A 23,031-nucleotide genomic window follows, 5' to 3' on the forward strand; every position below is an offset into this window, starting at 1 on the left:
TGTAAAATGAAAACAGCAGCTATATTGAACCTTAGATGAGTATCAGTTTGGGGACAGATGTCAACTGATGATACCTTTTTTTGTTTTATCAAGTTCTTGTAGTGGTTTCTGTGCCTCTTTTAGATGGTTCATTATGCCACAATCAAGGTTGTCGTATGTTTTCCTGTGGCATATTGGGAATAAGAGAGAGGGTCTAGAGTGGAAAGTACTGTTGCTGTTGAACATCAGTTAACTTTTGTGCATAGTATACATGAAGCTTTCTGGAAGGAGTACTTAAACTAATTCTGTTTCATGGATTATAAACGAGTATTTATGTTTGTTAGGATATGTTGAACTAAATATGAGCAGTAGAAGTGGATTATGAACAATGATAATTAGGAAGATAAGGTACAGAATGATGTGACAAGAAAATATGTGGTGTAGAGAAATCATTAGAAGGGTATTTGGATAAGTGTGTTAAGAAGACATGGTATTCTGTAATGCATGGTAAGTAATAGGTTGGTCCTTAAGATATATAGTAATATCGTTGAAGCTGTTAGGTTACTAGGATGATGGACATGTGAAGTGACAGACTTGATTCGGGGTACTTCTGGTGGATGAAAATGCAAGAGGAATGGTTTGTGATGATGTGAAATAGAAGTACAGTACTGAACCAGGGCTTTTTATAGCAATGTAGAATATGAATTAATGTTTATTTATTTATTCATTATACTTGATTGTCATTTACTGCGTTAGCGAGGTAACACCAGGAAACAGACAAAGAACGTCCCATCCCTTAATGTACACACGTATACATACATATTCATATTAAATTACATATATGCATACATTTACATGAACGTACACAGACACATACATATATACACATGCACATATTCATACTTGCTTGCCTTCATCCATTCCTAGCACTACCCTGGCCTCACAGGAAACAGCATCACTACCCCATGCTTCAGTGAGGTAGCGCCAGGAAAATAGGCAAAAAAGGCCAGATTTGTTCACACATCCTTGCTACAGACCATCCTTCACTTGGAACCATTCACTCTCCTCTCTTCCTACTCATACACATGCCTGACACCCTTGATAAAAACTTGTCACTGCTTCTAGGAGTTTACCTTCCACAACATATATTCTTAAGACCTTCCATGAAGCACCTCTATCAACCCTATCTTATGCCTTCTCCAGATCCATCAATGCTACATGCAAACCCATCTGTTTTTCTAAGTATTTTTTACGCACATTCTTTTAAGCAAACTCCTGATCAACACATCCTCTGCCACTTCTGAAACCACACTACTCGTCAATCTGATACTTTGTACATGACTTCCCCTTCTCAATCAGTACCTTCCCATACAGCTTACCAAGTATATTCAACCAACTTATATCTCTGTTATTTGAACACTCATGTTTATCCCCTTTGTCTTTATACAGTGGCACAATACATGCATGCTGCTAGTTCTCAAGCACCCCATCATGATCCATACTTACAGTGAATATCCTTGACAACCAGTCAACAACACAATTACCCACTTCCTGAATAAACTCAACAGCAGTACCATTTATTCCAGCTATCTTGCCACATTTCATTTTTCACAAGGCTTTCACCACCTCTTCTCCCTTCACCTAACCACTTTCCATGACTCTTCGCATACCACTTCAACCAAAACACCCTACATCTCCCACTCAATTATCAGACACATTTAACAATCCTTCAAAATACTCACTCCATTTTTTTTTTTTTTTACTCTACTCACTACCTTTTATCACTTCCCTTTTATCCCGTGCACTGATGTTCCCATTTGCTCTCTTGTCTTTCGCGCATTATTTACCTCCTTCCAAGACAACTTTTTATTCTCCCTAAAGTTTAGTGATACTCTATCACCTCAACTTTCATTTGCCCTCTTTTTAAGCCCTGCACATTCCTCTTGACCTCCTGTCACGTTCTCATATACATCTCCCTATCATTTGCACTCCTTTCCATTAAGTACCACCCAAACACCTCTCTTTTTTCTCTCACTAGTGACTTTACTTCCTCATTCCACCATTCACTACCCTTTCTAAGCTGTCCACTTCCCACCTTTTGCATGTCACATTCTTCTCTTGCTCATGCCATCACTGCTTTCCAAAATCTCTCCCATTCCTCGCCCACTCCCCTTGCTTTGTGTACTCTCACCTTTTGCCATTCTACACTCAATCTTGCTGATATTTCTTCACACAAATCTCCTGTCTGAGCTTACTTTCTCTCACCATTCTCTTCTCCCTGACATTGTTTCTCTTTACCGAGAACCTCTACATATCTTAATCCTTGCCTCCACAAGACACCCCACCAGCTGCCCCTCTCAGCATTTTCATATCTGAAAGTCTCTCTTTTACATGCCTGTCAATCTGATAATGCCTGTTGACCATCTTTTGTACTCACATATGTATACGTGTGTATGTCCCTCTTTAAAATGTGCTCCAATTATTTTCTAAAGTAACTTTCAAGAATTTATCATTATTGATATACTTGTTTACATGAGAAAGACAGACAACAGGAAGCATAATTGGCCCTCAACTGGGTTGTCTGGTAAAAAAAATAAAGAAGAAATTAACTTGACAAGAAAATGTAATTCTGCTCAGCAGTTTTTTAAGGTATCACTGACTCCCTGCTGCTGCACATTAGCCTTCTAGTGTCCCTGTTACTGCTGTCATTCATGCAGTTTATTTATGGTGTTTTTCTCATAGTATTCCAGTGCTCAACACACCGATAGGAAAAGAAGATATTTCCCATGTCTAGCATTCACTATGTCTGATGGTAACTTATTCCAGTGCTTAATACACCTATAGGAAAAGAAACTTTTCGTGCATCCAGACTACATTTTTAAACTTTGAGTTTTATTCCATTTTTCATGGTAACTGTATTTTCTTGTATTTTAAAAAGATGTTCGTGATTTATTTATCGAACTTGTTCAGAATTTTGAACACTTAGATTAAGTCACCACGGTCTATTTTTTTTTAAGGGAAAAGAGATCCAATCGTTTTAGCCTTCCTTCACATGCCAGATTTCTAAGGGATAGGGTTAGTTTTGTTGTGCGTCTTTGTACTTAATTTTTCCTCATCTTTTTTATAGTTTGGGAACCAAAACTAGACTACATATTCAAGATGTGGTCTTATTAGAAACTTATAAAGTGTGAGAGTTTTTTCTGGTGTTTTATAATCTATGTTCCTTGCCATGAAACCTAACATTTGGTCCTTTTTTACTTCATGTTTTCCTGTTTAACACTGTTTAGTGTACTTCAGATTTTTGCTAATAACATCTCCAAGGTCCTTTTCTTCATTTACTTTTGTTTAAGAGTTACGAAATGGTTTGTAGTTGTAATACATATTCATGTCTCCATAGTGCATAACTTTACACCTGTCTACATTAAACTTCACTTGCCATCTGTCTGACCACTCTGCTAGTAAGTTAAGATTTCTTTGAATCATTTTGCAGTCCCACCTGTTTACTGCTCTTTCTCCTAGTTTAGTATTATCAGCATACTTGGAGATTTGAGATATGAGACCGAGTTCTAAGTCATTAAAGTATATTATGAAAAGAATTGGGCCTAGGACTGACCCCTGTGGCACACCACTCATTGCTTCTAGCTAAACAGATGTATCATTTAATCTTTGTAGATGTGTCTCATTCAGAATATAGTCTAAAACAATTTTGTAATGAGTGTTTAGTTGTTACTATTGATGTGCTTTGTCATCAGATTATGGGCTGTGGGGTTACCCTCTACATGATCTCACCTCAGATGGCAGGGTTGACTGCAGTAATAATACCTCTCATTATTGGAACTGGTACTGCTCTTGGTTCTCTCCTTCGTGCTTTGTCACGGGAAGCACAACATCAGGTCAGTAATTCTGTATGTTTTTTGAAAATTAAGGTGCTCTGTTTTTTATTACTTTATTATTTGTTTGCCAATCATGCTTCTAAGTGATATATGCACATTTTCTAACTAATAACATGAAGGTCTTTTGTTCAGAACCAGAGATCTTTTCATGTGACTCATCTTTCAAAGTTTATGATTTTTCACTTTCTCAAAAATTCATATATACTTTATCTTGCCTTTTCTTTTTTCGTTTCATAATTCTCTCTGTATTTCAACAAAGGGCTGACAATGTTTCATCAGTCTAAGCCTTGTTTCACATTGACATTTATCTACCTTTCGTAAAAGAACATACATTACTTTTCTTTGCATAATCATACAAATCCTGCAATACGACAGAGGTAGGGATTCATCATATCATTATCCATTAATGTTCGAAGGATTATTATTGTGGAGGATTTCGAGTCACACTGGTGATATCAGATTTTGAAGTGACTGGAGTAGTTTCTGAAGAACTGAGGTTCCAGTTTTCCACTACATTGTTAGATTTTGTTTTAATGAAAGTATCAGATTCCTTACTTTTGGCCAATACAGAACATTTTCCTCTACTTTACACTGTCAGAAAACTGGTATCTCATACAAAAACTGCTAGATAATATCTAAAGGACCATATATATATCTGAGCTTTTGAGGGGGATGAGCACTCCCTGCTTGACTCCTTCTGTTTCCCTTTTTAGAAATTGAAATTCAAGGAGGGGAGGGTTTCCAGTCCCCCACTCCTGCCCTGTTTAGTTGCTTTCTGTGACGTGCTGGGAATACGTGGGAAGTACTTTTCTACCCTATCTTTACCCATATATATATATATATATATATATATATATATATATATATATATATATATATTTTTATTTATTTATTATACTTGGTTGCTGTTTCCCATGTCAGCGAGGTAGTGCAAGGGAACCGATGAAGAATGGCCCAACCACTCATATACACACATATATACATACACATATACGTACATATACATTTCAACTTATAAATATATATACATACACTGACATATGCATATATACAGATGTACATATTCATTCTTGTTGCCTTCATCCATTTCCGTCGCCACCATGCCACACAGGAAATAGAATTCTTTATCCCATATCCCTAGGGATGAAATATGTGTGAAGGGGTGGCAACAGGAATGGATGAAGGCAGCAAGTATGAATATGTACATGGTATATATGTATATGTCTGTTTATGTATATGTATGTATACGTTGAAATGTATATGTATATATATGTGCATGCATGGGCGTTTATGTATATACATGTGTATGTGGGTGGGTTGGGCCATTCCTAGTCTGTTTCCTTGCACTCCCTTGCTAATGTGGGAGACGGCGATTAAGTATAATGAATAAATGAATATGTAGCACTAGGAAAAGACAACAAAGCCCACATTTGTTCACACTCAGTCTCTAGCTGTCATGTGTAATGCACTGAAACAACAGCTCCCTTTCCACATCCAGGCCCTGCAAAACTTTCCATGGTTTACCCCAGATGCTTTACATGCCCTGGTTCAATCCATTGACATCACGTTGACCCCAGTATACCACATCGTTCCAATTCACTCTATCCCTTGCAGGCCTTTCACCCTCCTGCATGTTCAGGCCCCGATCGCTCAAAATCTTTTTCACTCCATCCTTCCACCTCCAGTTTGGTCTCCCACTTCTCCTTGTTCCCTCCACCTCTGACACATATATCCTCTTTGTCAATCTTTCCTCACTCATTCTCTCCATGTGACCAAACCATTTCAAAACACCCTCTTCTGCTCTCTCAGCCACTCTTTTTATTACCACACATCTCTCTCACCCTTTCATTACTTACTTGATCAAACCACCTCACACCACATATTGTCCTCAAACATCTCATTTCCAACACATCCACCCTCTTCCGCACAACCCTATCTATAGCCCATGCCTCGCAACCATATAACATTGTTCGAACCACTATTCCTTCAAACATGAATATGTTTGTATATATATTTTATTCATATTATACTTAATCACTCTCTCCTGCATCAGCGAGGTAGCACAAGGAAACAGACGAGGAATGGCCCAACTCACTCACATACACATGTATATACATAAACGCCCATACACGCACATATACATACACAGACATATACATATATACACATGTGCATATTCATACTTGCTGCCTTCATCTATTCCCATTTTCAACCCGTCATACAAGAAATAGCATCCCCCTCTAGCGAGGTAGTGGCATGAAAAGACAAAAAAGGCCATATTCATTTGCACTCAGTCTTTAGCTGTCATGTGTAATACACCTAAACCACAGCTATCTTTCCACATCCATGCCCCAGATACGTGTCCATGGTTTACCCCAGATGCTTCACATGCCCTTGTTCAGTCCATTGACAGCATGTCGACCCCGGTATACCACATTGTTCCAATTCACTCTATTCCTTGCACACCTTTCACTCTCCAGTATGTTCAGGCCCTGATCTCTCAAAATCTTTTTCACTCCATCCTTCCACCTCCAATTTGGTCTCCCACTTCTTCCCTCCACCCCTGACACATATATCCTCTTTGTCAATCTTTCCTCCCTCATTCTCTCCATGTGACCAAACCATTTCAACACACCGTCTTCTGCTCTCTCAACTACACTCTTTTTATTACCACACATCTCTCTTACCCTTTCATTACTTACTCGACAAAACCATTTCCTGTATTAGCAAAGTAGCATCAAGAACAGATGACTGAGCCTTAAGAATGAAAAATTCTCACTTGACCCCTCTCTCTGTTCCTTCTTTTGGAAAAGTAAAACAGGAAGAGAGAGTATCCAGTCCATGCTCCCATCCCTTTTAGTCACCTATGACATGCAGGGAGTACTTGAGAAGTATTTTAACCCACCTGTTCCTAGGAAAGAGAATCTCTTAATGCAAGGAAAAAGGGTGTAGAACTTTGCAGAGCTGAAAAATCCAGTTCTAGGAATATCATCATAGAGATCCATATCAGGTGTCAGTGGCAAAATTAGATAGAAAATATATGTATATCTTTTATCATCATGAATTCTAAATTAGAAATTTTTTTTGTCATATTTTGGGGCCATCTTGGATTGGAATTAAGACTTTCTCATTTTTTAGGTTATGTTGATTTAGCTGTTCTGGCATTTTTCTTGCATAATGCAGGAGAGTATTAGCTGCATGGTTCTTACACTTTTCATATCACCTTAGTTACATCTAAACCTTTGGTATAATGAGCTAATGGGTAACTAATTCTATTTTATACTAGTCTTTCACATGTTACTTTCTTTTTCATTCCCATTTTACTTCCTTTCTTGTAACATTAGCATGTTGCATGTGATGTATTGGAATGTCATTCTCTTAAAGTTTTTATTTGGCAGGTTGCTAGAGCAACAGGAGTTGCTGATGAATGCTTAGGCAACATGCGAACTGTTCGAGCATTTGCTATGGAGGAGGCAGAGCAAAAGATATTTGCTAGAGAAGTAGATAGATCAAGGCAGTTGAATGAAGCCCTAGGTTTTGGTATTGGAATCTTCCAGGTTTGTATTGCATAAGATGTTTTAAGGTGTTGAGATATTATGTAATCTTGAATTTTGTGTAAAATTAATGTTTGATTATGGTGATATGGTAGTCTGGTAATTTGTTGGCTATACCTGCTTGGTTCTGATTGAGAGAGTGTATCATGCACAAAGCATCTGTCTGGGAAGGAGTCAATTAGTTCCTGGAAAGATGGAGGGTGTGTGGGCTAGGTAGTTGCTCTGAAGTATGTGTGAAAGAAATACTTGGAGAAAGAGAGTGACTTGTATATGGCACTTATGGATCTAGAGAAAGCATGTGATATGGTAAACAGAGTTGCAATATGGAAGATGCTACATTTATGTTGTGTAAGTGAAAATGTACTTAACAGAGTTTGGAGTTTTTGCCAGGAAAGTTAGATGTGGGTGAGTGGGAGGGTAGGAGGGTGAGTAGTTCCCAGTGAAGGAGGGTCTGTATCAAGGGTGTGTGTTGTCACCATGGTTGTTTGATATGTTTATTAATGCGGTCTTAGAACCAGGAATGGGTCTACAGTACACTGGGTTGGGAGAGGAGCATAGGAGATGAATCATATGATGTTTGCAGGTGAAATGACTCAAATGAAAGACCAGAAAGAAACTCCAAAGGCTGGTGCTTTAGACACCTTTTTGTGTATATGGCAGTAAATGGAACAATAGGGGCTAAAGTGAGACATAGAGTGAAAAAGGGTTCTAAGATCCCAGGTGCATAAAAGATCATGTGGAAGGAGATTTCGTTGCCTGTCAGGGCAGAAATGGGCATGTTTGAAGTCAGTTAATCCAACAGTGTTTTGTGGATGTAAGTTTTAGGCCTTGAATGCAAAAGGGAAGAAGAAAATGGAATTGTTAGGGATGAAATGTTTGAGGACAATATGTGGTGTGAGACAGGTTGATCATGTACAAACTGACTAAGAAAAAGGTGTGATAGGAAGAGCAGCCAACTTGAGAGATCTTACTAAGTTGTGCTAAAATGGTTCAGACATAGGGAAAGGATGAGTAAAGGAGCTACATGTTAGAAGTAAGTTGAACATGGGAAGGGGAACCAAGAAAGAGATGAAAGGATGGAGTGAATGAGCCTCTAGGGATACTGGGGTGTAAAGAATTAGGGGGCGTGAATGATTTGGATCAGTGTGGTATATAGAGGGGAACTTACTGTAAGTGGCCTGAACATGGTATTTGATGTGTGAAAGTAAACCATGGAGTGGCCTGTGGGATCTGTTTTTGGACAGTAGGTACTAGTATCAGATCATTATACACAACAACTTTAGAGTAGGGAAGTGCTGTCATTTGTTGGTTCCTGACAATACCTCATGAAGATGGAAGAGGTAGTTAGGCATAGAAAAATATAGTATATTGCTAATATTGGTAAGACTAAATATTAGTTGTAAATATTTTTTAGGGTTATCATATGTGCGTGAATCATAGCCCTACATTAAAACTTTATTTTGATCTACAATTACATTATTTTGCAGGTGTTTACATCTGTTCATGATTTAAGTTTCTTTGATAATTTTTTTGTATCAGAATCATTGCTAATACTGATAGAACCCTTGAATTTTACTAATGAAAGGAGTGATAATTTTTTTGTATCAGAATCATTGCTAATACTGATAGAACCCTTGAATTTTACTAATGAAAGGAGAGAAGAGGTTCAGTAAAATTGTTTATTTCATTGCATTTCCTTAGATTTGCATAATTTTCTGAGACCAAAAGAAGCCATCACTAAATGAATGAAACTTTATGGTATGGATTGTTAATCTTTTATTTTTCAGTATAGTTTCCCTCATTGAACCATTTATGTACCAATGTGAATATGATACTTTGCACTGATGTTGCATATTCTTCATGTTAGAATAGATTTTAGAATAATTTCTTTTCAGGTTATTTATTATTAGAATTATACCACTGTATTTGTAATTATGAACAGCCTTGGATTTCAGTACAAATATCATATTTTTCCTTGGTGATTTTTTAATCACTAATATACATTTTAAAACATTTTATAAGGAATAGATGTGTGCAAATGTGACTTTTTTCCACCCCAGCTGCTACCTCACTAGGTTGTGAGAGGCAGTTAGGTTAAAAGAGAATCTTTTTCTTTGCTATTGTTATTCACGTAAACTAATTCATACAAAATTAGAATACAATGGAGTTGTAAATGTGCATGAATGAACTTCTGTCTTTCTGATACTTTTCATAAATTTCTTACAGGCTGGCTCAAATCTCTTCCTAAATGGCATTGTAATGGGAACTTTATATGTTGGGGGCAAGCTTATTGTTGCAAGTCAGCTGAAACCAGGAGATCTTATGGCATTTTTGGTAGCTGCCCAGACCATACAGCGATCTCTAGCTCAGCTTAGCATTCTTTTTGGTTCATATGTGCGAGGAATCAGTGCAGGTGCACGAGTATTTGAGGTGAGATATTCAGATTATTTCTTACCAGAAAGTATTTGCTTGTTTTTGTAGTCCCTGAATCTATTTAGGTAAACATTTAATATATAGTTAAATGAATTTCCACGTTACTGCATGCATTTGTCCCTTCTTTTGTAACATTGTGTAGATTTTCTCTTTCAGTGATTTTAATGTTTTGCAAATTTCCATAACCTTTTATGTCAGTTCTTACAAAAAGAGCAGTGATGTCTTATAGACTCGGGAATTCATTGGATTGGACAAGATTAAAGTGTAAATATAGCATGATATGAGGTTGGGAAGTTGTCTGTGAATGACATTGACTGGGTCGTTTTTGAGATATGCTTCATACTTTTGATATTAGTTGTTTTTATTAGTCTTTCTGAACTAGCTATAAACATATTACTAAAGAGAATTGTTGTGATCAACAGATATAAGGTTATGAAAATCATTACTTCTTCCCTCTTAGCTGCTGGGTGCAAGTCTTCACCCTCTCAGTCGCTTTTTCCCATACCAAGTATCCTCATTGGCTTATACCACTGTAATTTGAATACTTGAGTTTTGTTCCCTGTACCTTTATACGAGGGCACTGTAAGTGTACGCTGTCAATCACTGACCAACCATAACAGAGTCACCTCTTTCACAAAAAACTCAACTGCAGTCTCATCCACTCCTATTTGTGAACTGCATCAGAATTCTTTTCTGTTTCTTTCTAATTGTTTTGTTTGTAACCTTGTAATATAGCAGTATTCAGTTTTGATTCTTATAGTTAAACATTTACATCAGGAGGTTTCTCTCTCATAGAGAGTTTTCAGAATCATACCACTCATTACTTAATAGTGCTGTCTTCTCAATATGCTCTCTGAAAGCTAGTTTCTCATTTATGATGGCATCAATATCTTTTCTTCTCTGTTCTTAGTGCTTTCTCACATAGGCAAAAGCAACAAACAAGTATGATTTTTATTTTCTTTTTTATGTTGGAGGCTCCATCAATGGACAGAAGTCCTTTTCAAGGCTGGGCCTTATTTGATATTTAGAGGGGTTACTGAAAGAGAAGAAATAAGGCAAAGTATTTATGAATGTTAGAGGAAGTGAAAAACCTGCCAGGTTATAGTTTTTAGGAAAGACAAAAGAAGCTAGAGAGTTCCAGAGCTTTGTGGCGTACAGAAATAGTCATCAAAATAAATGGAATAACCGCTCAGGAAAAAATTTGGCTTCTAAACAGGACTCCCAGTTTCTTAGAGGTATGCTATAGCCTGCACATGTTTGATGTTTCGTAATGCTGACTGTATGTATATGTTATGTATTGGAGCTGTGCAGTGGTTTGTGGGATTTAGCTGTAGGTGGTGGGCTTTGTTCTCGGTAGACTGTGCACAATAGCTGGAGAGAAGTTGCAAGAAAGTAAGGGTGTGTTTATCTCTTCCTGGTGCTACCTTGCTCAGGCAGAAATGGCAGGCTATTGTGAAAAAAAAAGTCTTGCATGTATTTGATGTTTACTGATCCAAACAATTTCTGTTCATTATTTCAGTTCATGAAGTTGGAGCCAACAATACCATTAAGAAATGGGAAGATAATTCCGTACCACTCTCTGATGGGAAACATTGAATTCAGAAATGTTTCATTTGCATACCCTACAAGGCCTGATCAGGTATGTGTAATACTTATTTATTTGAATAGGAGAGATAAGCGTTTGTGGATGAATTAGATTAGTAATTGTGGTGAAATAATTTTAGGCTGAGTAAAGAGTTTGAGATTTTACCCTGAAAAAAAGACTATTTGATGAATTAAAGGTAAGGTGCTAGAAGTAGTGAAAAGTTTTTAGCAAGGATGTAAAGCATGTGTACGATAAGGAAGAGAGGAGAGTGATTGGTTCCCAGTGAAGATCAGTCTACGGCAGGAGTGTGTGATGTCCCCATGGTTGTTTAATTTGTTTATGGATGGGGTGGTTAGAGAGGTAAATGCTAGTTTTCGAGAGAGGGGTGAGTATGAAGTCTGTTGGGGATGAGAGGGCCTAGGAAGTGATTCAGTTGTTGTTTGTCAATGATACAACTCTGGTGGCTGATTTGAGTGACAAATTGCAGAGGTTGGTGACTGAGTTTGGAAAAGTGTGTGAAAGGAGAAAGTTGAGAGTAAATGTGAATAAGAGCAAAGTTATTAGGTTCAGTAGGGTTAAGGGACAAGTTGATTGGGATGTAACTTTAAAGCGAGAAAAATTGGAGGAAGTGAGGTGTTTTAGATATCTGGGAGTGGACTTAGCAGCTGATGGAACCATGGAAGCGAAAGTGAGTCACAGGTTGTGGGAGGGGGCAAAGGTTCTGGGAGCATTGAAGAATGTGTAGAAGGAGAGAATGTTATCTCAGAGAGCAAAAATGGTTATGTTTGAAGGAATAGTGGTTCCAACAATGTTATATGGTTGTGAGGCATGAGCTATAGGTAGGGTTGTGCGAAGGAGGTTGGATGTGTTGCAAATGAAATGTTTGAGGACAGTATGTGGTGTGAAGTGGTTTGATCGAGTAAGTAATGAAAGGGTAAGAGGGATGTGTGGTAATAAAAAGAGTGTGGTTGAGAGCGCAGAAGAGGATGTACTGAAATGGTTTGGACACATAGAGAGAATGAGCGAGGAAAGATTGACAAAGAGGATATACGTGTCTGAGGTGGAGGGAAGAAGTAGAAGTGGGAGACCAAATTGGAGGTGGAAGGATGGAGTGGAAAAGATTTTGAGTGATCAGGGCCTGAACATACAGGAGGGTGACAGGCTTGCAAGGAATAGAGGGAATTGGAATGATGTAATATACATGGGTGGACGTGCTGTCAATGGATTGAACTAGGGCATGTGAAGCGTCTGGGGTAAACCATGGAAAGTTTTGAGGGGCCTGGATGTGGAAAAGGAGCTGGGGATATGGGAGAAAGAATACTTGCCACACATTTCCCACGTGTCGTAGAAGGCGACTAAAGGTGACAGGAGCAGGGAGTAGAAACTCTCCCCTCCTTGTACTTTAACTTTCTAAAAAGGGAAACCTCTGACACATATATCCTATTTGTCACTCTTTTACTCATTCCCTCCATGTGACCAAACCATTTCAGTACACCCTCTTCTGCTCTCTCAACCACTCTTTTTATTACCACACATCTCTCTTACTCTTTCATTACTTACTCGATCAAGCCATCTAATACCACTATTGTTCTCAAACATCTCATTTCCAATACATCCACCTTCCTCTGCACAACCCTATCTATAGCCCATGCCTCGCAACCATATAACATTGTTGGAACCACTATTCCTTCAAACATACCCATTTTTGCTCTCCGAAATAACGTTCTCGACTTCCACACATTCTTCAACGCTCCCTGTTACTCGCTTCCGCTTCCATGGTTCCATCCGTTGCCAAATCCACTCCCAGATATCTAAAACACTTCACTTCCTCCAGTTTTTCTCCATTCAAACTTATCTCCCAATTTACTTGTCCCTTAATCCTACTGAACCTCATAACCTTGCTCTTATTCACATTTACTCTCAGCCTTCTTTTTTCACACACTTTACTGAACTCAGTCACTAACTTTTGGAGTTTCTCACCTGAATCAGCCACCAGCACTGTATCATCAGCAAACAACAACTGACTCACTTCCCAAGCTCTCTCATCCACAACAGACTGCATACTTGCCCCTCTCTCCAAAACTCTTGCATTCACCTCCCTAACAACCCCATCCATAAACAAATTAAACAACCATGGAGACATCACGCACCCCTGCTGCAAACCGACATTCACTGAGAACCATTCACTTTCCTATCTTCCTGCTCGTACACATGCCTTACATCCTCGATAAAAACTTTTCACTGCTTCTAACAACTTGCCTCCCACACCATATATTCTTAATACCTTCCAAAGAGCATCTTTATCATCTCTATCATATGCCTTCTCCAGATCCATAAATGCTACATACAAATCCATTTGCTTTTCTAAGTATTTCTCACGTACATTCTTCAAAGCAAACACCTGATCCACACATCCCCTACCACTTCTGAAACCACACTGCTCTTCTCCAATCTGATGCTCTGTACATGCCTTCACCCCTCTCAATCAATATCCTCCCATATAATTTCCCAGGAATGCTTAACAAACTTATACCTCTGTAATTTGAGCACTCACCTTTATTCCCTTTTCCTTTGTATAATGGCACTATGCAAGCATTCCGCCAATCCTCAGGCACCTCACCATGAGTCATACACACATTGAATAACCTTACCAACCAGTCAACAACACCCCCTTTTTAATAAATTCCACTGCAATACCATCCAAACCTGCTGCCTTGCCGGCTTTCATCTTCAGCAAAGCTTTTACTATCTCTTCTCTGTTTACCAAATCATTCTCCCTAACCCTCTCACTTCGCACACCACCTCGACCAAAACACCCTATATCCGCCACTCTATCATAACACATTCAACAAACCTTCAAAATACTCACGCCATCTCCTTATCACATCACCACTACTTGTTATCACCTCCCCATATACCTCCTGCTCCAGGAATTCTTTCTGTCTGTATGGGGCTCCTACATTGCTCAGGAAGTCAGTCATGTTCACTGGACTGAATGGGACCTTGAGCATAAAGTTTAGTGATGTGTTTCTGTGTGGGCAAAATGTAGTGCAGTTGAACAGTAAGTTTTTGGTGTCATCCCTATGGTAGTTGTTTCATGGGCATGAAGGGTTTTGGAATGTATTGATTTGTTATATGCAGTGAATGAATAAAAAGTAGAACAGTATATTGAATTTAGGCAGCCTTTCAGCTGAAAATACACAGTTGGGATATTACAGAGATTACAGAAATAGATCATAATAATAACTGGTTAACTCATCTTAAATGAGCTTATGATCAAGTTGGAGGTGGATATTTCCACATTTTGGACAACCACATAAGTGAGGCACATCTACTTAGTCAGGATTGCAGGTATACTGGAAGTTTTACTGAGTATATACTAAGTTATATACATTATGCACTTTCTAGTGATTAGTTTAACATTAAGTGAAGAACAGTTACAGTAATAAAGTAGTTGACATACCACACAGCTTAACTAAAAGAAAACAGTCTGTTTACTTCCTTAGTTCTACACTTGTGCATGAATTGTTTATGACATTCACAGTGGTAGGTTTAGGACTACTCTTATATCAGTTTGTATGAGCTCTGATAAGTACACATTGATTGTGGTGATTGATGGCAGTCTGTGGGATTGGGGCATTGGGAAAGGGAGGAGGTCTTGGTGATTGGTGGATGTCAGCAGTCCATAATTACAAGTCGATTGTGGTGATGGATGGCAAGCTGTGGGATAGGGGCATTGGGAAAGAGAGGAGGTCTTGGTGATTGGTGGATGTCAGCAGTCCATAATTACGAGTTGATTGTGGTGATGGATGGCAGTCTGTGGGATAGGGGCATTGGGAAAGGGAGGAGGTCTTGGTAATTGATGGATGTCAGCAGTCTATTGCCAAACTGGCAAGTGAGTTGCCCGTGTTGGTTTTAAAGGGTGTACAGGTTCAATAAGATGTAGGGATAGGTGATGTCCAGAGAGTAGATGGGGAAAATTTGACTCTGTCTCAGAAGTATGTATGAATGGTGGAGTGTCACTGAACATATTTGATATGGGGTTATATATTATATGCAGATGCATATTGATCAGTGCTTCAGCATCTCGCCAAAAGAAGGTTACCTTGCCCAACATTTTGCACCTCAGAGACAAACTTTTTAATCAGAGATTATCTATGTTTTTCATCATCCTTTCACATGCTTCTGTGTGCCATATAACCAAACAAACCAAATACTCCCTCTTTCAGTACAGGTGCTGATAAATTACTTGGCTTTAATGGATGAAGATGAGATATTTGTTGCTATGCATTGTTACAGTCAAAATAATAGAAGACATAACATAACCTCACTCTTCTAATCCTAAAGGAAGTGCTACAAGACTTTAGTTTACATATCCCTGCTGGTCGTGTTGTGGCTTTGGTTGGAGCATCAGGGGGTGGCAAGTCTACAGTAGCTCAGTTGTTGGAGAGGTAAGGATTTGCAGTATGATTGATATACCAAATAATTTATCAGGTGCAGGAGAGTGTCGATTTTATGGAAAACTATGAAAGCTGTTATCAAGTCTTCTTTCTTACTTGTCCCTTCCTGTGTGGGCAAATTATAACTGCAGACCTTTTACTGTAACACATCTCTTGTATTTCAGGTACCATGTTTATTGATCTCCATTTAATCTTTTTTTTATCTGTTTTATTAGATATTAGGTAGGAGCCTCTGGAAACACTGGCAGCATGTTAAGGGTGAGGCAGTAAAAGCTAAGAAGCAGCACTGAAGTCACAGTTATGAAGACTTTTGTCATGGCCAACCCCTTGAGGGAGTTCCTGGAGGGGATCAGTGTTAGAGATGTAGATAGATAAATAGATATTTATTTAATATAATGCTTAATCACTGTTTCCTGCATTACCAAGGTAGAACCAGGAAATAGATGAAGAAAGACCCATCTACTCATATACACACATACATACATACGTGCACATGCACATATATACAAAACAATGTACATATTCATACTTGCTCACCTTCATCCATTCCCAGTGCCACCCTACCCCACAGGAAACAGCATTGCCACCCCCTGCATCAGCAAGGTAGCACCAAGAAACAGATGAAGAAAGGACACATCCACTCACACTCATTCTCCAGCTGTCATGTGTAATGCACTGAAACCTAGCACCCTATCCACATCCAGGCCCCACAGACCTTTCCATGGTTTACCCTAAATGTTTCACATCCCCTGGCTCAGTCCATTGACAGCCCATCTACCTTAGTATGCCACATCATTCCAATTCATTCTGTTCCATGCACACCTTTCACCCTCCTGCATGTTCAGACCCCAATTGCTCTAAATCTTTTTCTCTCCATCCCTCCACCTCCAATTAGGTCTCTTTGTTCCCTCCACCTCTGACACATATATTCTCTTTGTCAACCTTTCCTTACTCATTCTTTCCGTATGTCCAAACCATTTCAACACACCCTCTTTTGCTTTCTCAGCTACTCTTTTTATTACCACACATCCCAAACCCTTTCATTACTTATTCCATCGAACCACCTCACACCCCATTTTGGCCTCAGAAATTTATTTCGAGCACATCCACCCTCCTCTGCACAACCCTATCTATAGCCCATACCTTGCAGCTGTATAACATTGTTGGAACTACTAATCCTTCAAACATACCCATTTTTGCTGTCCGAAATAACATTCTCTCTTTCCACATTCGTCATTGCTTCATGGCTTTAAAAAGAGAGACCTGAAATGCATAATCTAAGGAAGGTTGAATGTACTATAAATATTTAATCAAGCATTTTCTAAGCCATGTGTTTAAGTGCATTTTCCATATCAACCAATGGAAAGCAGTGGTACTACATATTTCAATGGAATGTTTGTGTGGAGAATTTTGGAAATTGACAGGCGAGGTGAAATTACAGAACGACATTCATATAGTAGTCTTGGAATAGATATATTGAGGTTTGTTATATCCATAATTTTTTTTTCAAACTTGAACACTGTTTCCCACAAAGAAATGCTGCATTTACTCACATCCATTCTTCATATGTCATGTGCAATACACCCAAACCACAGGCCCCTGTCTACAATCACCACTAACCTTTCCATGGTTTACTCTGGGTGCCTCACATGCCTTGGTTCAATCCATTGACAGCACATTGACCAAATGCATAATGTGTAAGAATATTCCCGAAGAAATACTGTATTTTATGTATATGAATCTTTTGTGTGTAAATAAGTAAAAGGAATTCACTTATTTTATGATTTTCTTCAGGTTTTATGATGTGAAGTGTGGGTCTATAACAATTGACGGTGTTGATCTTCGCACTTTGGACCCTTCTTGGTTACGTGGTCATGTCGTTGGATTCATCAATCAAGAACCAATGTTATTTGCTACATCCATTATGGAAAATATACGCTATGGCTATCCTGATGCCACAGATGCAGAGGTTAATAAGATTTCTTTGTAGATTGTACAGTTTCAGATTAGTAAATGCTGTATTTACCAAATACATAAGGACTTTTGCCTTTTCAAGATAGACCTATTTATCTTTACCGTTACAAAGGACAGTCCGTTAGGTGCTGCATGGACTTTTTTTTTTTTCTTTATTGAAACAGTCTATGAAAATAGTTCTAGGGCAACCAAAAACCATCTATATCCATTTATTACTTTGCACATGGGCTTCACACCCTGTAAACACATACTTTGGTCAATGCTTCCTTCTGCATATGTCTGACCAAGCACCTCTTCATACTTTTAAATTCGAACTCCAGCACTTTGCTAGCAATGACTGGACTTTTTTCTGATCTTTCTATGTTTGCTAACTTTATAGCATAATGACCTTATAGTATAAGAGTGGTGGGTGATTGAAAAAGAATGACTGGGGACATGGTTAATGCAGACAGCATGCATCATTTCAGGAAGTTGCATGAGAGTAGAAAGTAAAACTCCCTTCCCATATAGTACAAATGAGTAATTACACACACTGTAGCCAAAGATAAGCACCAAATTATGGACCAGCCCCAAAGGGGGGTTGAACACTAGGTATTTGTCAACTACAGTGTCCAAGATTTAAAACTTTGCAGGCCCATGCAGAATCATGGTCAGTAGAGCTAATGATTATATTCTGAAGGTATGTACACACATATTCCCAAATTACTTTCATACATTTTCTCCTCCTTACCTCGTATAATTATTTTATGAAAAGATTGATTTAACACCCAATGATCTTCTTTCAGCATTTTCAATATGTCTCTAAGACTTTTATAGTAACTACTTTTCAAGCAAATGTAGATTGTTAAAGACATATTGTGCTCACAGGTTTTAGAAGCTGCAAAGACTGCAAATGCTCATGAATTCATAAAGTCATTCCCAAGTGGGTATGAAACAGTAGTTGGAGAGCGTGGTGTGACAGTCTCTGGAGGACAGAAACAACGTATCGCCATTGCCCGTGCCCTTCTCAAGGACCCAAAGATATTAGTGCTTGATGAAGCTACAAGGTTAGCATTTTATTATTTCTGAGAACAGGTACTCATGTTGCTCTCTCAGTAACCTGTAGAATTTTTCTATATAATCTTTGTTAACTAGAAAAAGGAACATCAGAATATTTTTTTATGATTTCTTGTTTATCACAAATGTTTACATAATCTGTAGTTTCCATATTGCAAAATATTCTTGTCATAATTATTTCCATATTTAACATATTAACTTGAATATAAGACACCTGATGCAGGCCACAGGTCTTGTTTTAAACAAAGTTCATGCAAAATTAGCCTCATCTCTTCTCAACTGCACCCTGAAGTCAAGATACTACTTTGAAACTCCGTATTAAAATTACCTTCATATTCAAACTTGCTATTACATACTTTTCCTCCTTCAGTATAGCTAATATCAATCACTTACACCCTTTTTTATGTAAGTTGCTTTCTTAGAAAGTATACTGAAATCACTAAAAACTATTAATGAATAAATACAACCACAAATGCTATAAAACAACAGAAACCTATTACCATGATGTATCTGGTGGAAGTGTTCAGTTTCGTATTTTGATTGCCTTAAGTACAGACAGAAAAGCTCTTTGTAATCTCTGATCTACAATGTCTCAGTTTTTCTGGACTTATAATATGATTGTCATAAATGCAACTACCTTAATTACCCTAACAGTTACTTGAAAATCAACTTTTGTCCTGTCTTGCTGACACACAAAACGTGCTTTAAGTTGCATGTTAAAGATAAGTGATGTTTTTTTTATTATTAAAAGGTGTACAGTGAAAATAATGATGTAAGTTTGATGTTTGGTTTAAATGTATTTTCTTTTCACAGTGCTCTGGATGCAGAATCAGAGGCTGTAGTACAAGCAGCTCTTGAAAACTGTGTTGAGGGACGTACTGTTGTTGTTATTGCTCACAGAATGTCAACTATCCGAAATGCTGATATTATTGCTGTCATGTCCCAAGGAAAACTGGTAGAGGTTAGTTTAATAATGTAGTTCATCCTTATTAAAATATATATTGTATTTGATTGTTAAAGAATTTTGTGAAGATAAAACTAGTTTTTTGTTCTTGTACTTACCAGCTCCCAGGCTGTGCTTCATGTAGGAACATGGTATGTTGAGAATGGGAAGGCCTCAACAAAGTTGTAATCCTTTTGCATAAGCTGACAGCAATACAGCCTCAGTGAAGATGATTTCTGTTTAGTAGTGTTACAGGTGGAGATCAGGAACATCATTTCCTTTAGTCATAGCTGTTTATTCTTTTCTTTTATACTTGATCATCATTTCCCACATTAATGAGGCAGTTCCAGGAGTAGACAAAGAAAGGTCACATCTGCTTACATCCATTCACGAGCTGTCATATGTAATCAACCAAAACCACAGCTCCCTTTCTACATCCAGGCCCTACAGACCATGACTTACTTTAGTTGTTTCACATGCCCTGGATAAGTCCATTGACAGCAAGTTGACCCCCAGTATACCACATTGTTCCAATTCATTCATTCCATAAATACCTCATACAAATCAATGTTTTTTGTAAATAGCTCACCATATTCTGTAAAGCAAACACCTAATCCACAGTTCCTCCACCACCTTTAAAATCACACTGCTCCTCCCCAATCTGATGCTATGTGCATGCCTTCATCCTCTCAATCAGTACCCTCCCATACAACTTACCAGGTATCCTCAACAAACTTATACCTTTGTAGTTTGAACACTCACCTTTACCCCTTTGCCTTCATACAGTGGCACTAGACATATGTTCCACCAGTCCTCAGGCGACACACCGTGATTCATACATACATTGAACATCCTTACCAACTAGCCAACAACACAGTCACCCCTTTTCTTAATAAATTCAACAGCAATACCATCCACTCCAGCCGCCTTCCCACATTTCATCATACACAAGTCTTTCACTACATCTTCTCTCTTCATGAACCCACTGTTAATGCCTCTCACACTTTTCATACCAGCCCAACCAAAGCACCTATATCTGCCACTCTGTCATCGAACGTATTTAACAGTCCTTCAAAATATTCACTCCATCTCTTCCTCACTTCATTTGAACCAGTTATTATTTCTCCTTTTGCCCCTATCACCATGTTCCCATTTGTCCTCTTGTCTTTCACACATTATGTACCTCCTTCCTAAATATCTTTTTTATTTTATTTTATTATACTTTATCGGTATTTCCTGCATTAGCCAGATAGTGCCAGGAAACATGAAGATTGGCCCATCCACTCATATACACACATACATACATAAACGCCCATACACGCACATATACATACATATACATAGTGTGTTTTGGTTTGGGTGGAGTGTGAAGTGAGAGGGTCAGGGAGAATGGTTTGGTTAAGAGAGAAGAGGTAATGAAAGCTTTCTAGAAGATGAAATCTTCTGGGTTTGGATGGTATTGCTGTGGAATTTAGTAAAAAAAGGGGGTGACTGTGCTGTTGAGTGGTTGGTAAGGAATTCGATGTATGTTTAGACCATGATGAAGTGCCCGAGGATTGGTGGAATGCATGCATAGTGCCATTGCACCAAGGGAAAGGGGATAAAGGTGAGTGTTCAAACTACAGAGGCATAAGTTTGTTGAGTGTTCCTGGGAAGTTATATGGGAGGGTATTTGATTGAGAGGGTGAAGGCATGTACAGAGCATCAGATTGGGGACGAGCAGTGTAGTCAGAAGTGGTAGAGGATGTGTGGATCAGGTGTTTGCTTTGAAGATTGTGCGAGAAATACAAAGAAAAACAGATGGATCTGTATGTTGCATTTATGGATCTGGAGAAGGCATGTGATAGGGTTGATAGAGATGCTTTGTGAAGGGTCTTAAGAGCATATGGTGTGGGAGGTAAGTTGCTAGAAGCAGAGAAGTTTTTACCTAGGATGTAAGTCATGTTTGTGAGTAGGAAGAGAGGAGAGTGCTTGGTTCCCAGTGAATGTCAGTCTGTGACTGGGGTGTGTGATATCCCAATGGTTGTTTAATTTGTTTATGGATGGGGTGGTTAGGGAGGTAAATGCAAGAGTTTTGGAGAGAGGGGCTAGTATGCATTCGGATGGGGATGGAGGGGCCTGAGAAGTAAGTCAGTTGTTGTTCACTGATGATACAGCTCTAGAGGCTGATTCGAGTGAGAAGCTGCAGAAGTTGGTGACTGAATTCGGAAAAGTGTGTGAAAAGAGAAAGTTGAGAGTAAATGTGAATAAGAGCAAGGTTATTAGGTTTGGTAGGGTTGAGGGATAAGTTAATTGGGATGTAAGTTTGAATGGAGAAAAATTGGAGGAAGTGAAGTGTTTTAGATATCTATTAGTGGACTTGGCAGTGAATGGAACCATGGAAGTGAAAGCAAGTCACAAGGTGGGGGAGGGGGCGAAGGTTCTGGGGGCGATGAAGAATGTGTCAAAGAAGAGAATGTTATCTCAGAGAGCAAAAATGACTATGCTTGAAGGAATAGTAGGTCCAACAATAGTATATGGCTGCAAGGCATGGGCAGTAGATAGGGTTGTGCAGAGGAGGGTGGACGTGTTGGAAGTTAAATGTTTGAGGACAGTATGTGGTATGAGGTGATTTGATTGAGTAAATAATGAAAAGGCAAGAGACAGATGTTTGGAAATAAAAAGAGTTTGGTTGAGAGAGCAGAAGAGGGTGTGTTGAAATGGTTTGGGCATATGGAGAAAATGAGTGAGGAAAGATTGACAAAGAGGATATATGTGTCAGGGTGGAGGGAACAAGGAGAAGCGGAAGACCAAATTAGAGGTGGGAGGAGGGAGTTAAAAAGATTTTGAGTGATCAGGGCCTGAACAAACAGTAGGGTGAGAGATGTGCAAGGAATAGAGTGAATTGGAACAATGTGGTATACCGGGGTCGACATGTTGTCAGTGGACTGAACCAGGGCATGTGAAACATCTTAGTTAAAGCATGGAAAGGTCTGTGGGGCCTGGATGTGGATAGGGAGCTTTGGTTTCGGTGTATTACACATGACAGCTAAAGACTGAGTGTGAACGAATGTGGCCTTTTTTGTTGTCTGTTTTCCTGGCGCTACCTTGGTGAAGTGGGGGATAGCAATGCTGTTTCCTGTGTGGCGAGGTAGCACCAGGAATGGATGAAGGC

General features: G+C 38.7%; 1 protein-coding gene across 3 annotated transcripts in view; it reads left to right on the forward strand.

Moving 5' to 3' along the window:
• The window catches only part of LOC139756757 (mitochondrial potassium channel ATP-binding subunit), a 38,818-nt gene that overhangs the window by 11,972 nt on the left and 3,815 nt on the right, over positions 1-23,031 (forward strand). For all 3 annotated transcript variants that reach the window (XM_071676512.1, XM_071676511.1, XM_071676513.1), the window contains 8 exons: positions 3,732-3,872; positions 7,271-7,429; positions 9,653-9,856; positions 11,379-11,498; positions 15,792-15,895; positions 17,699-17,873; positions 18,746-18,924; positions 19,748-19,895. In XM_071676512.1, coding sequence (XP_071532613.1) covers positions 3,732-3,872; positions 7,271-7,429; positions 9,653-9,856; positions 11,379-11,498; positions 15,792-15,895; positions 17,699-17,873; positions 18,746-18,924; positions 19,748-19,895 — 1,230 coding nt within the window. The remainder of the gene's footprint in view (positions 1-3,731; positions 3,873-7,270; positions 7,430-9,652; positions 9,857-11,378; positions 11,499-15,791; positions 15,896-17,698; positions 17,874-18,745; positions 18,925-19,747; positions 19,896-23,031) is intronic.

The sequence above is a fragment of the Panulirus ornatus genome, chromosome 23 (assembly GCF_036320965.1).
Source record: "Panulirus ornatus isolate Po-2019 chromosome 23, ASM3632096v1, whole genome shotgun sequence".
Classification (NCBI taxonomy): domain Eukaryota; kingdom Metazoa; phylum Arthropoda; class Malacostraca; order Decapoda; family Palinuridae; genus Panulirus; species Panulirus ornatus.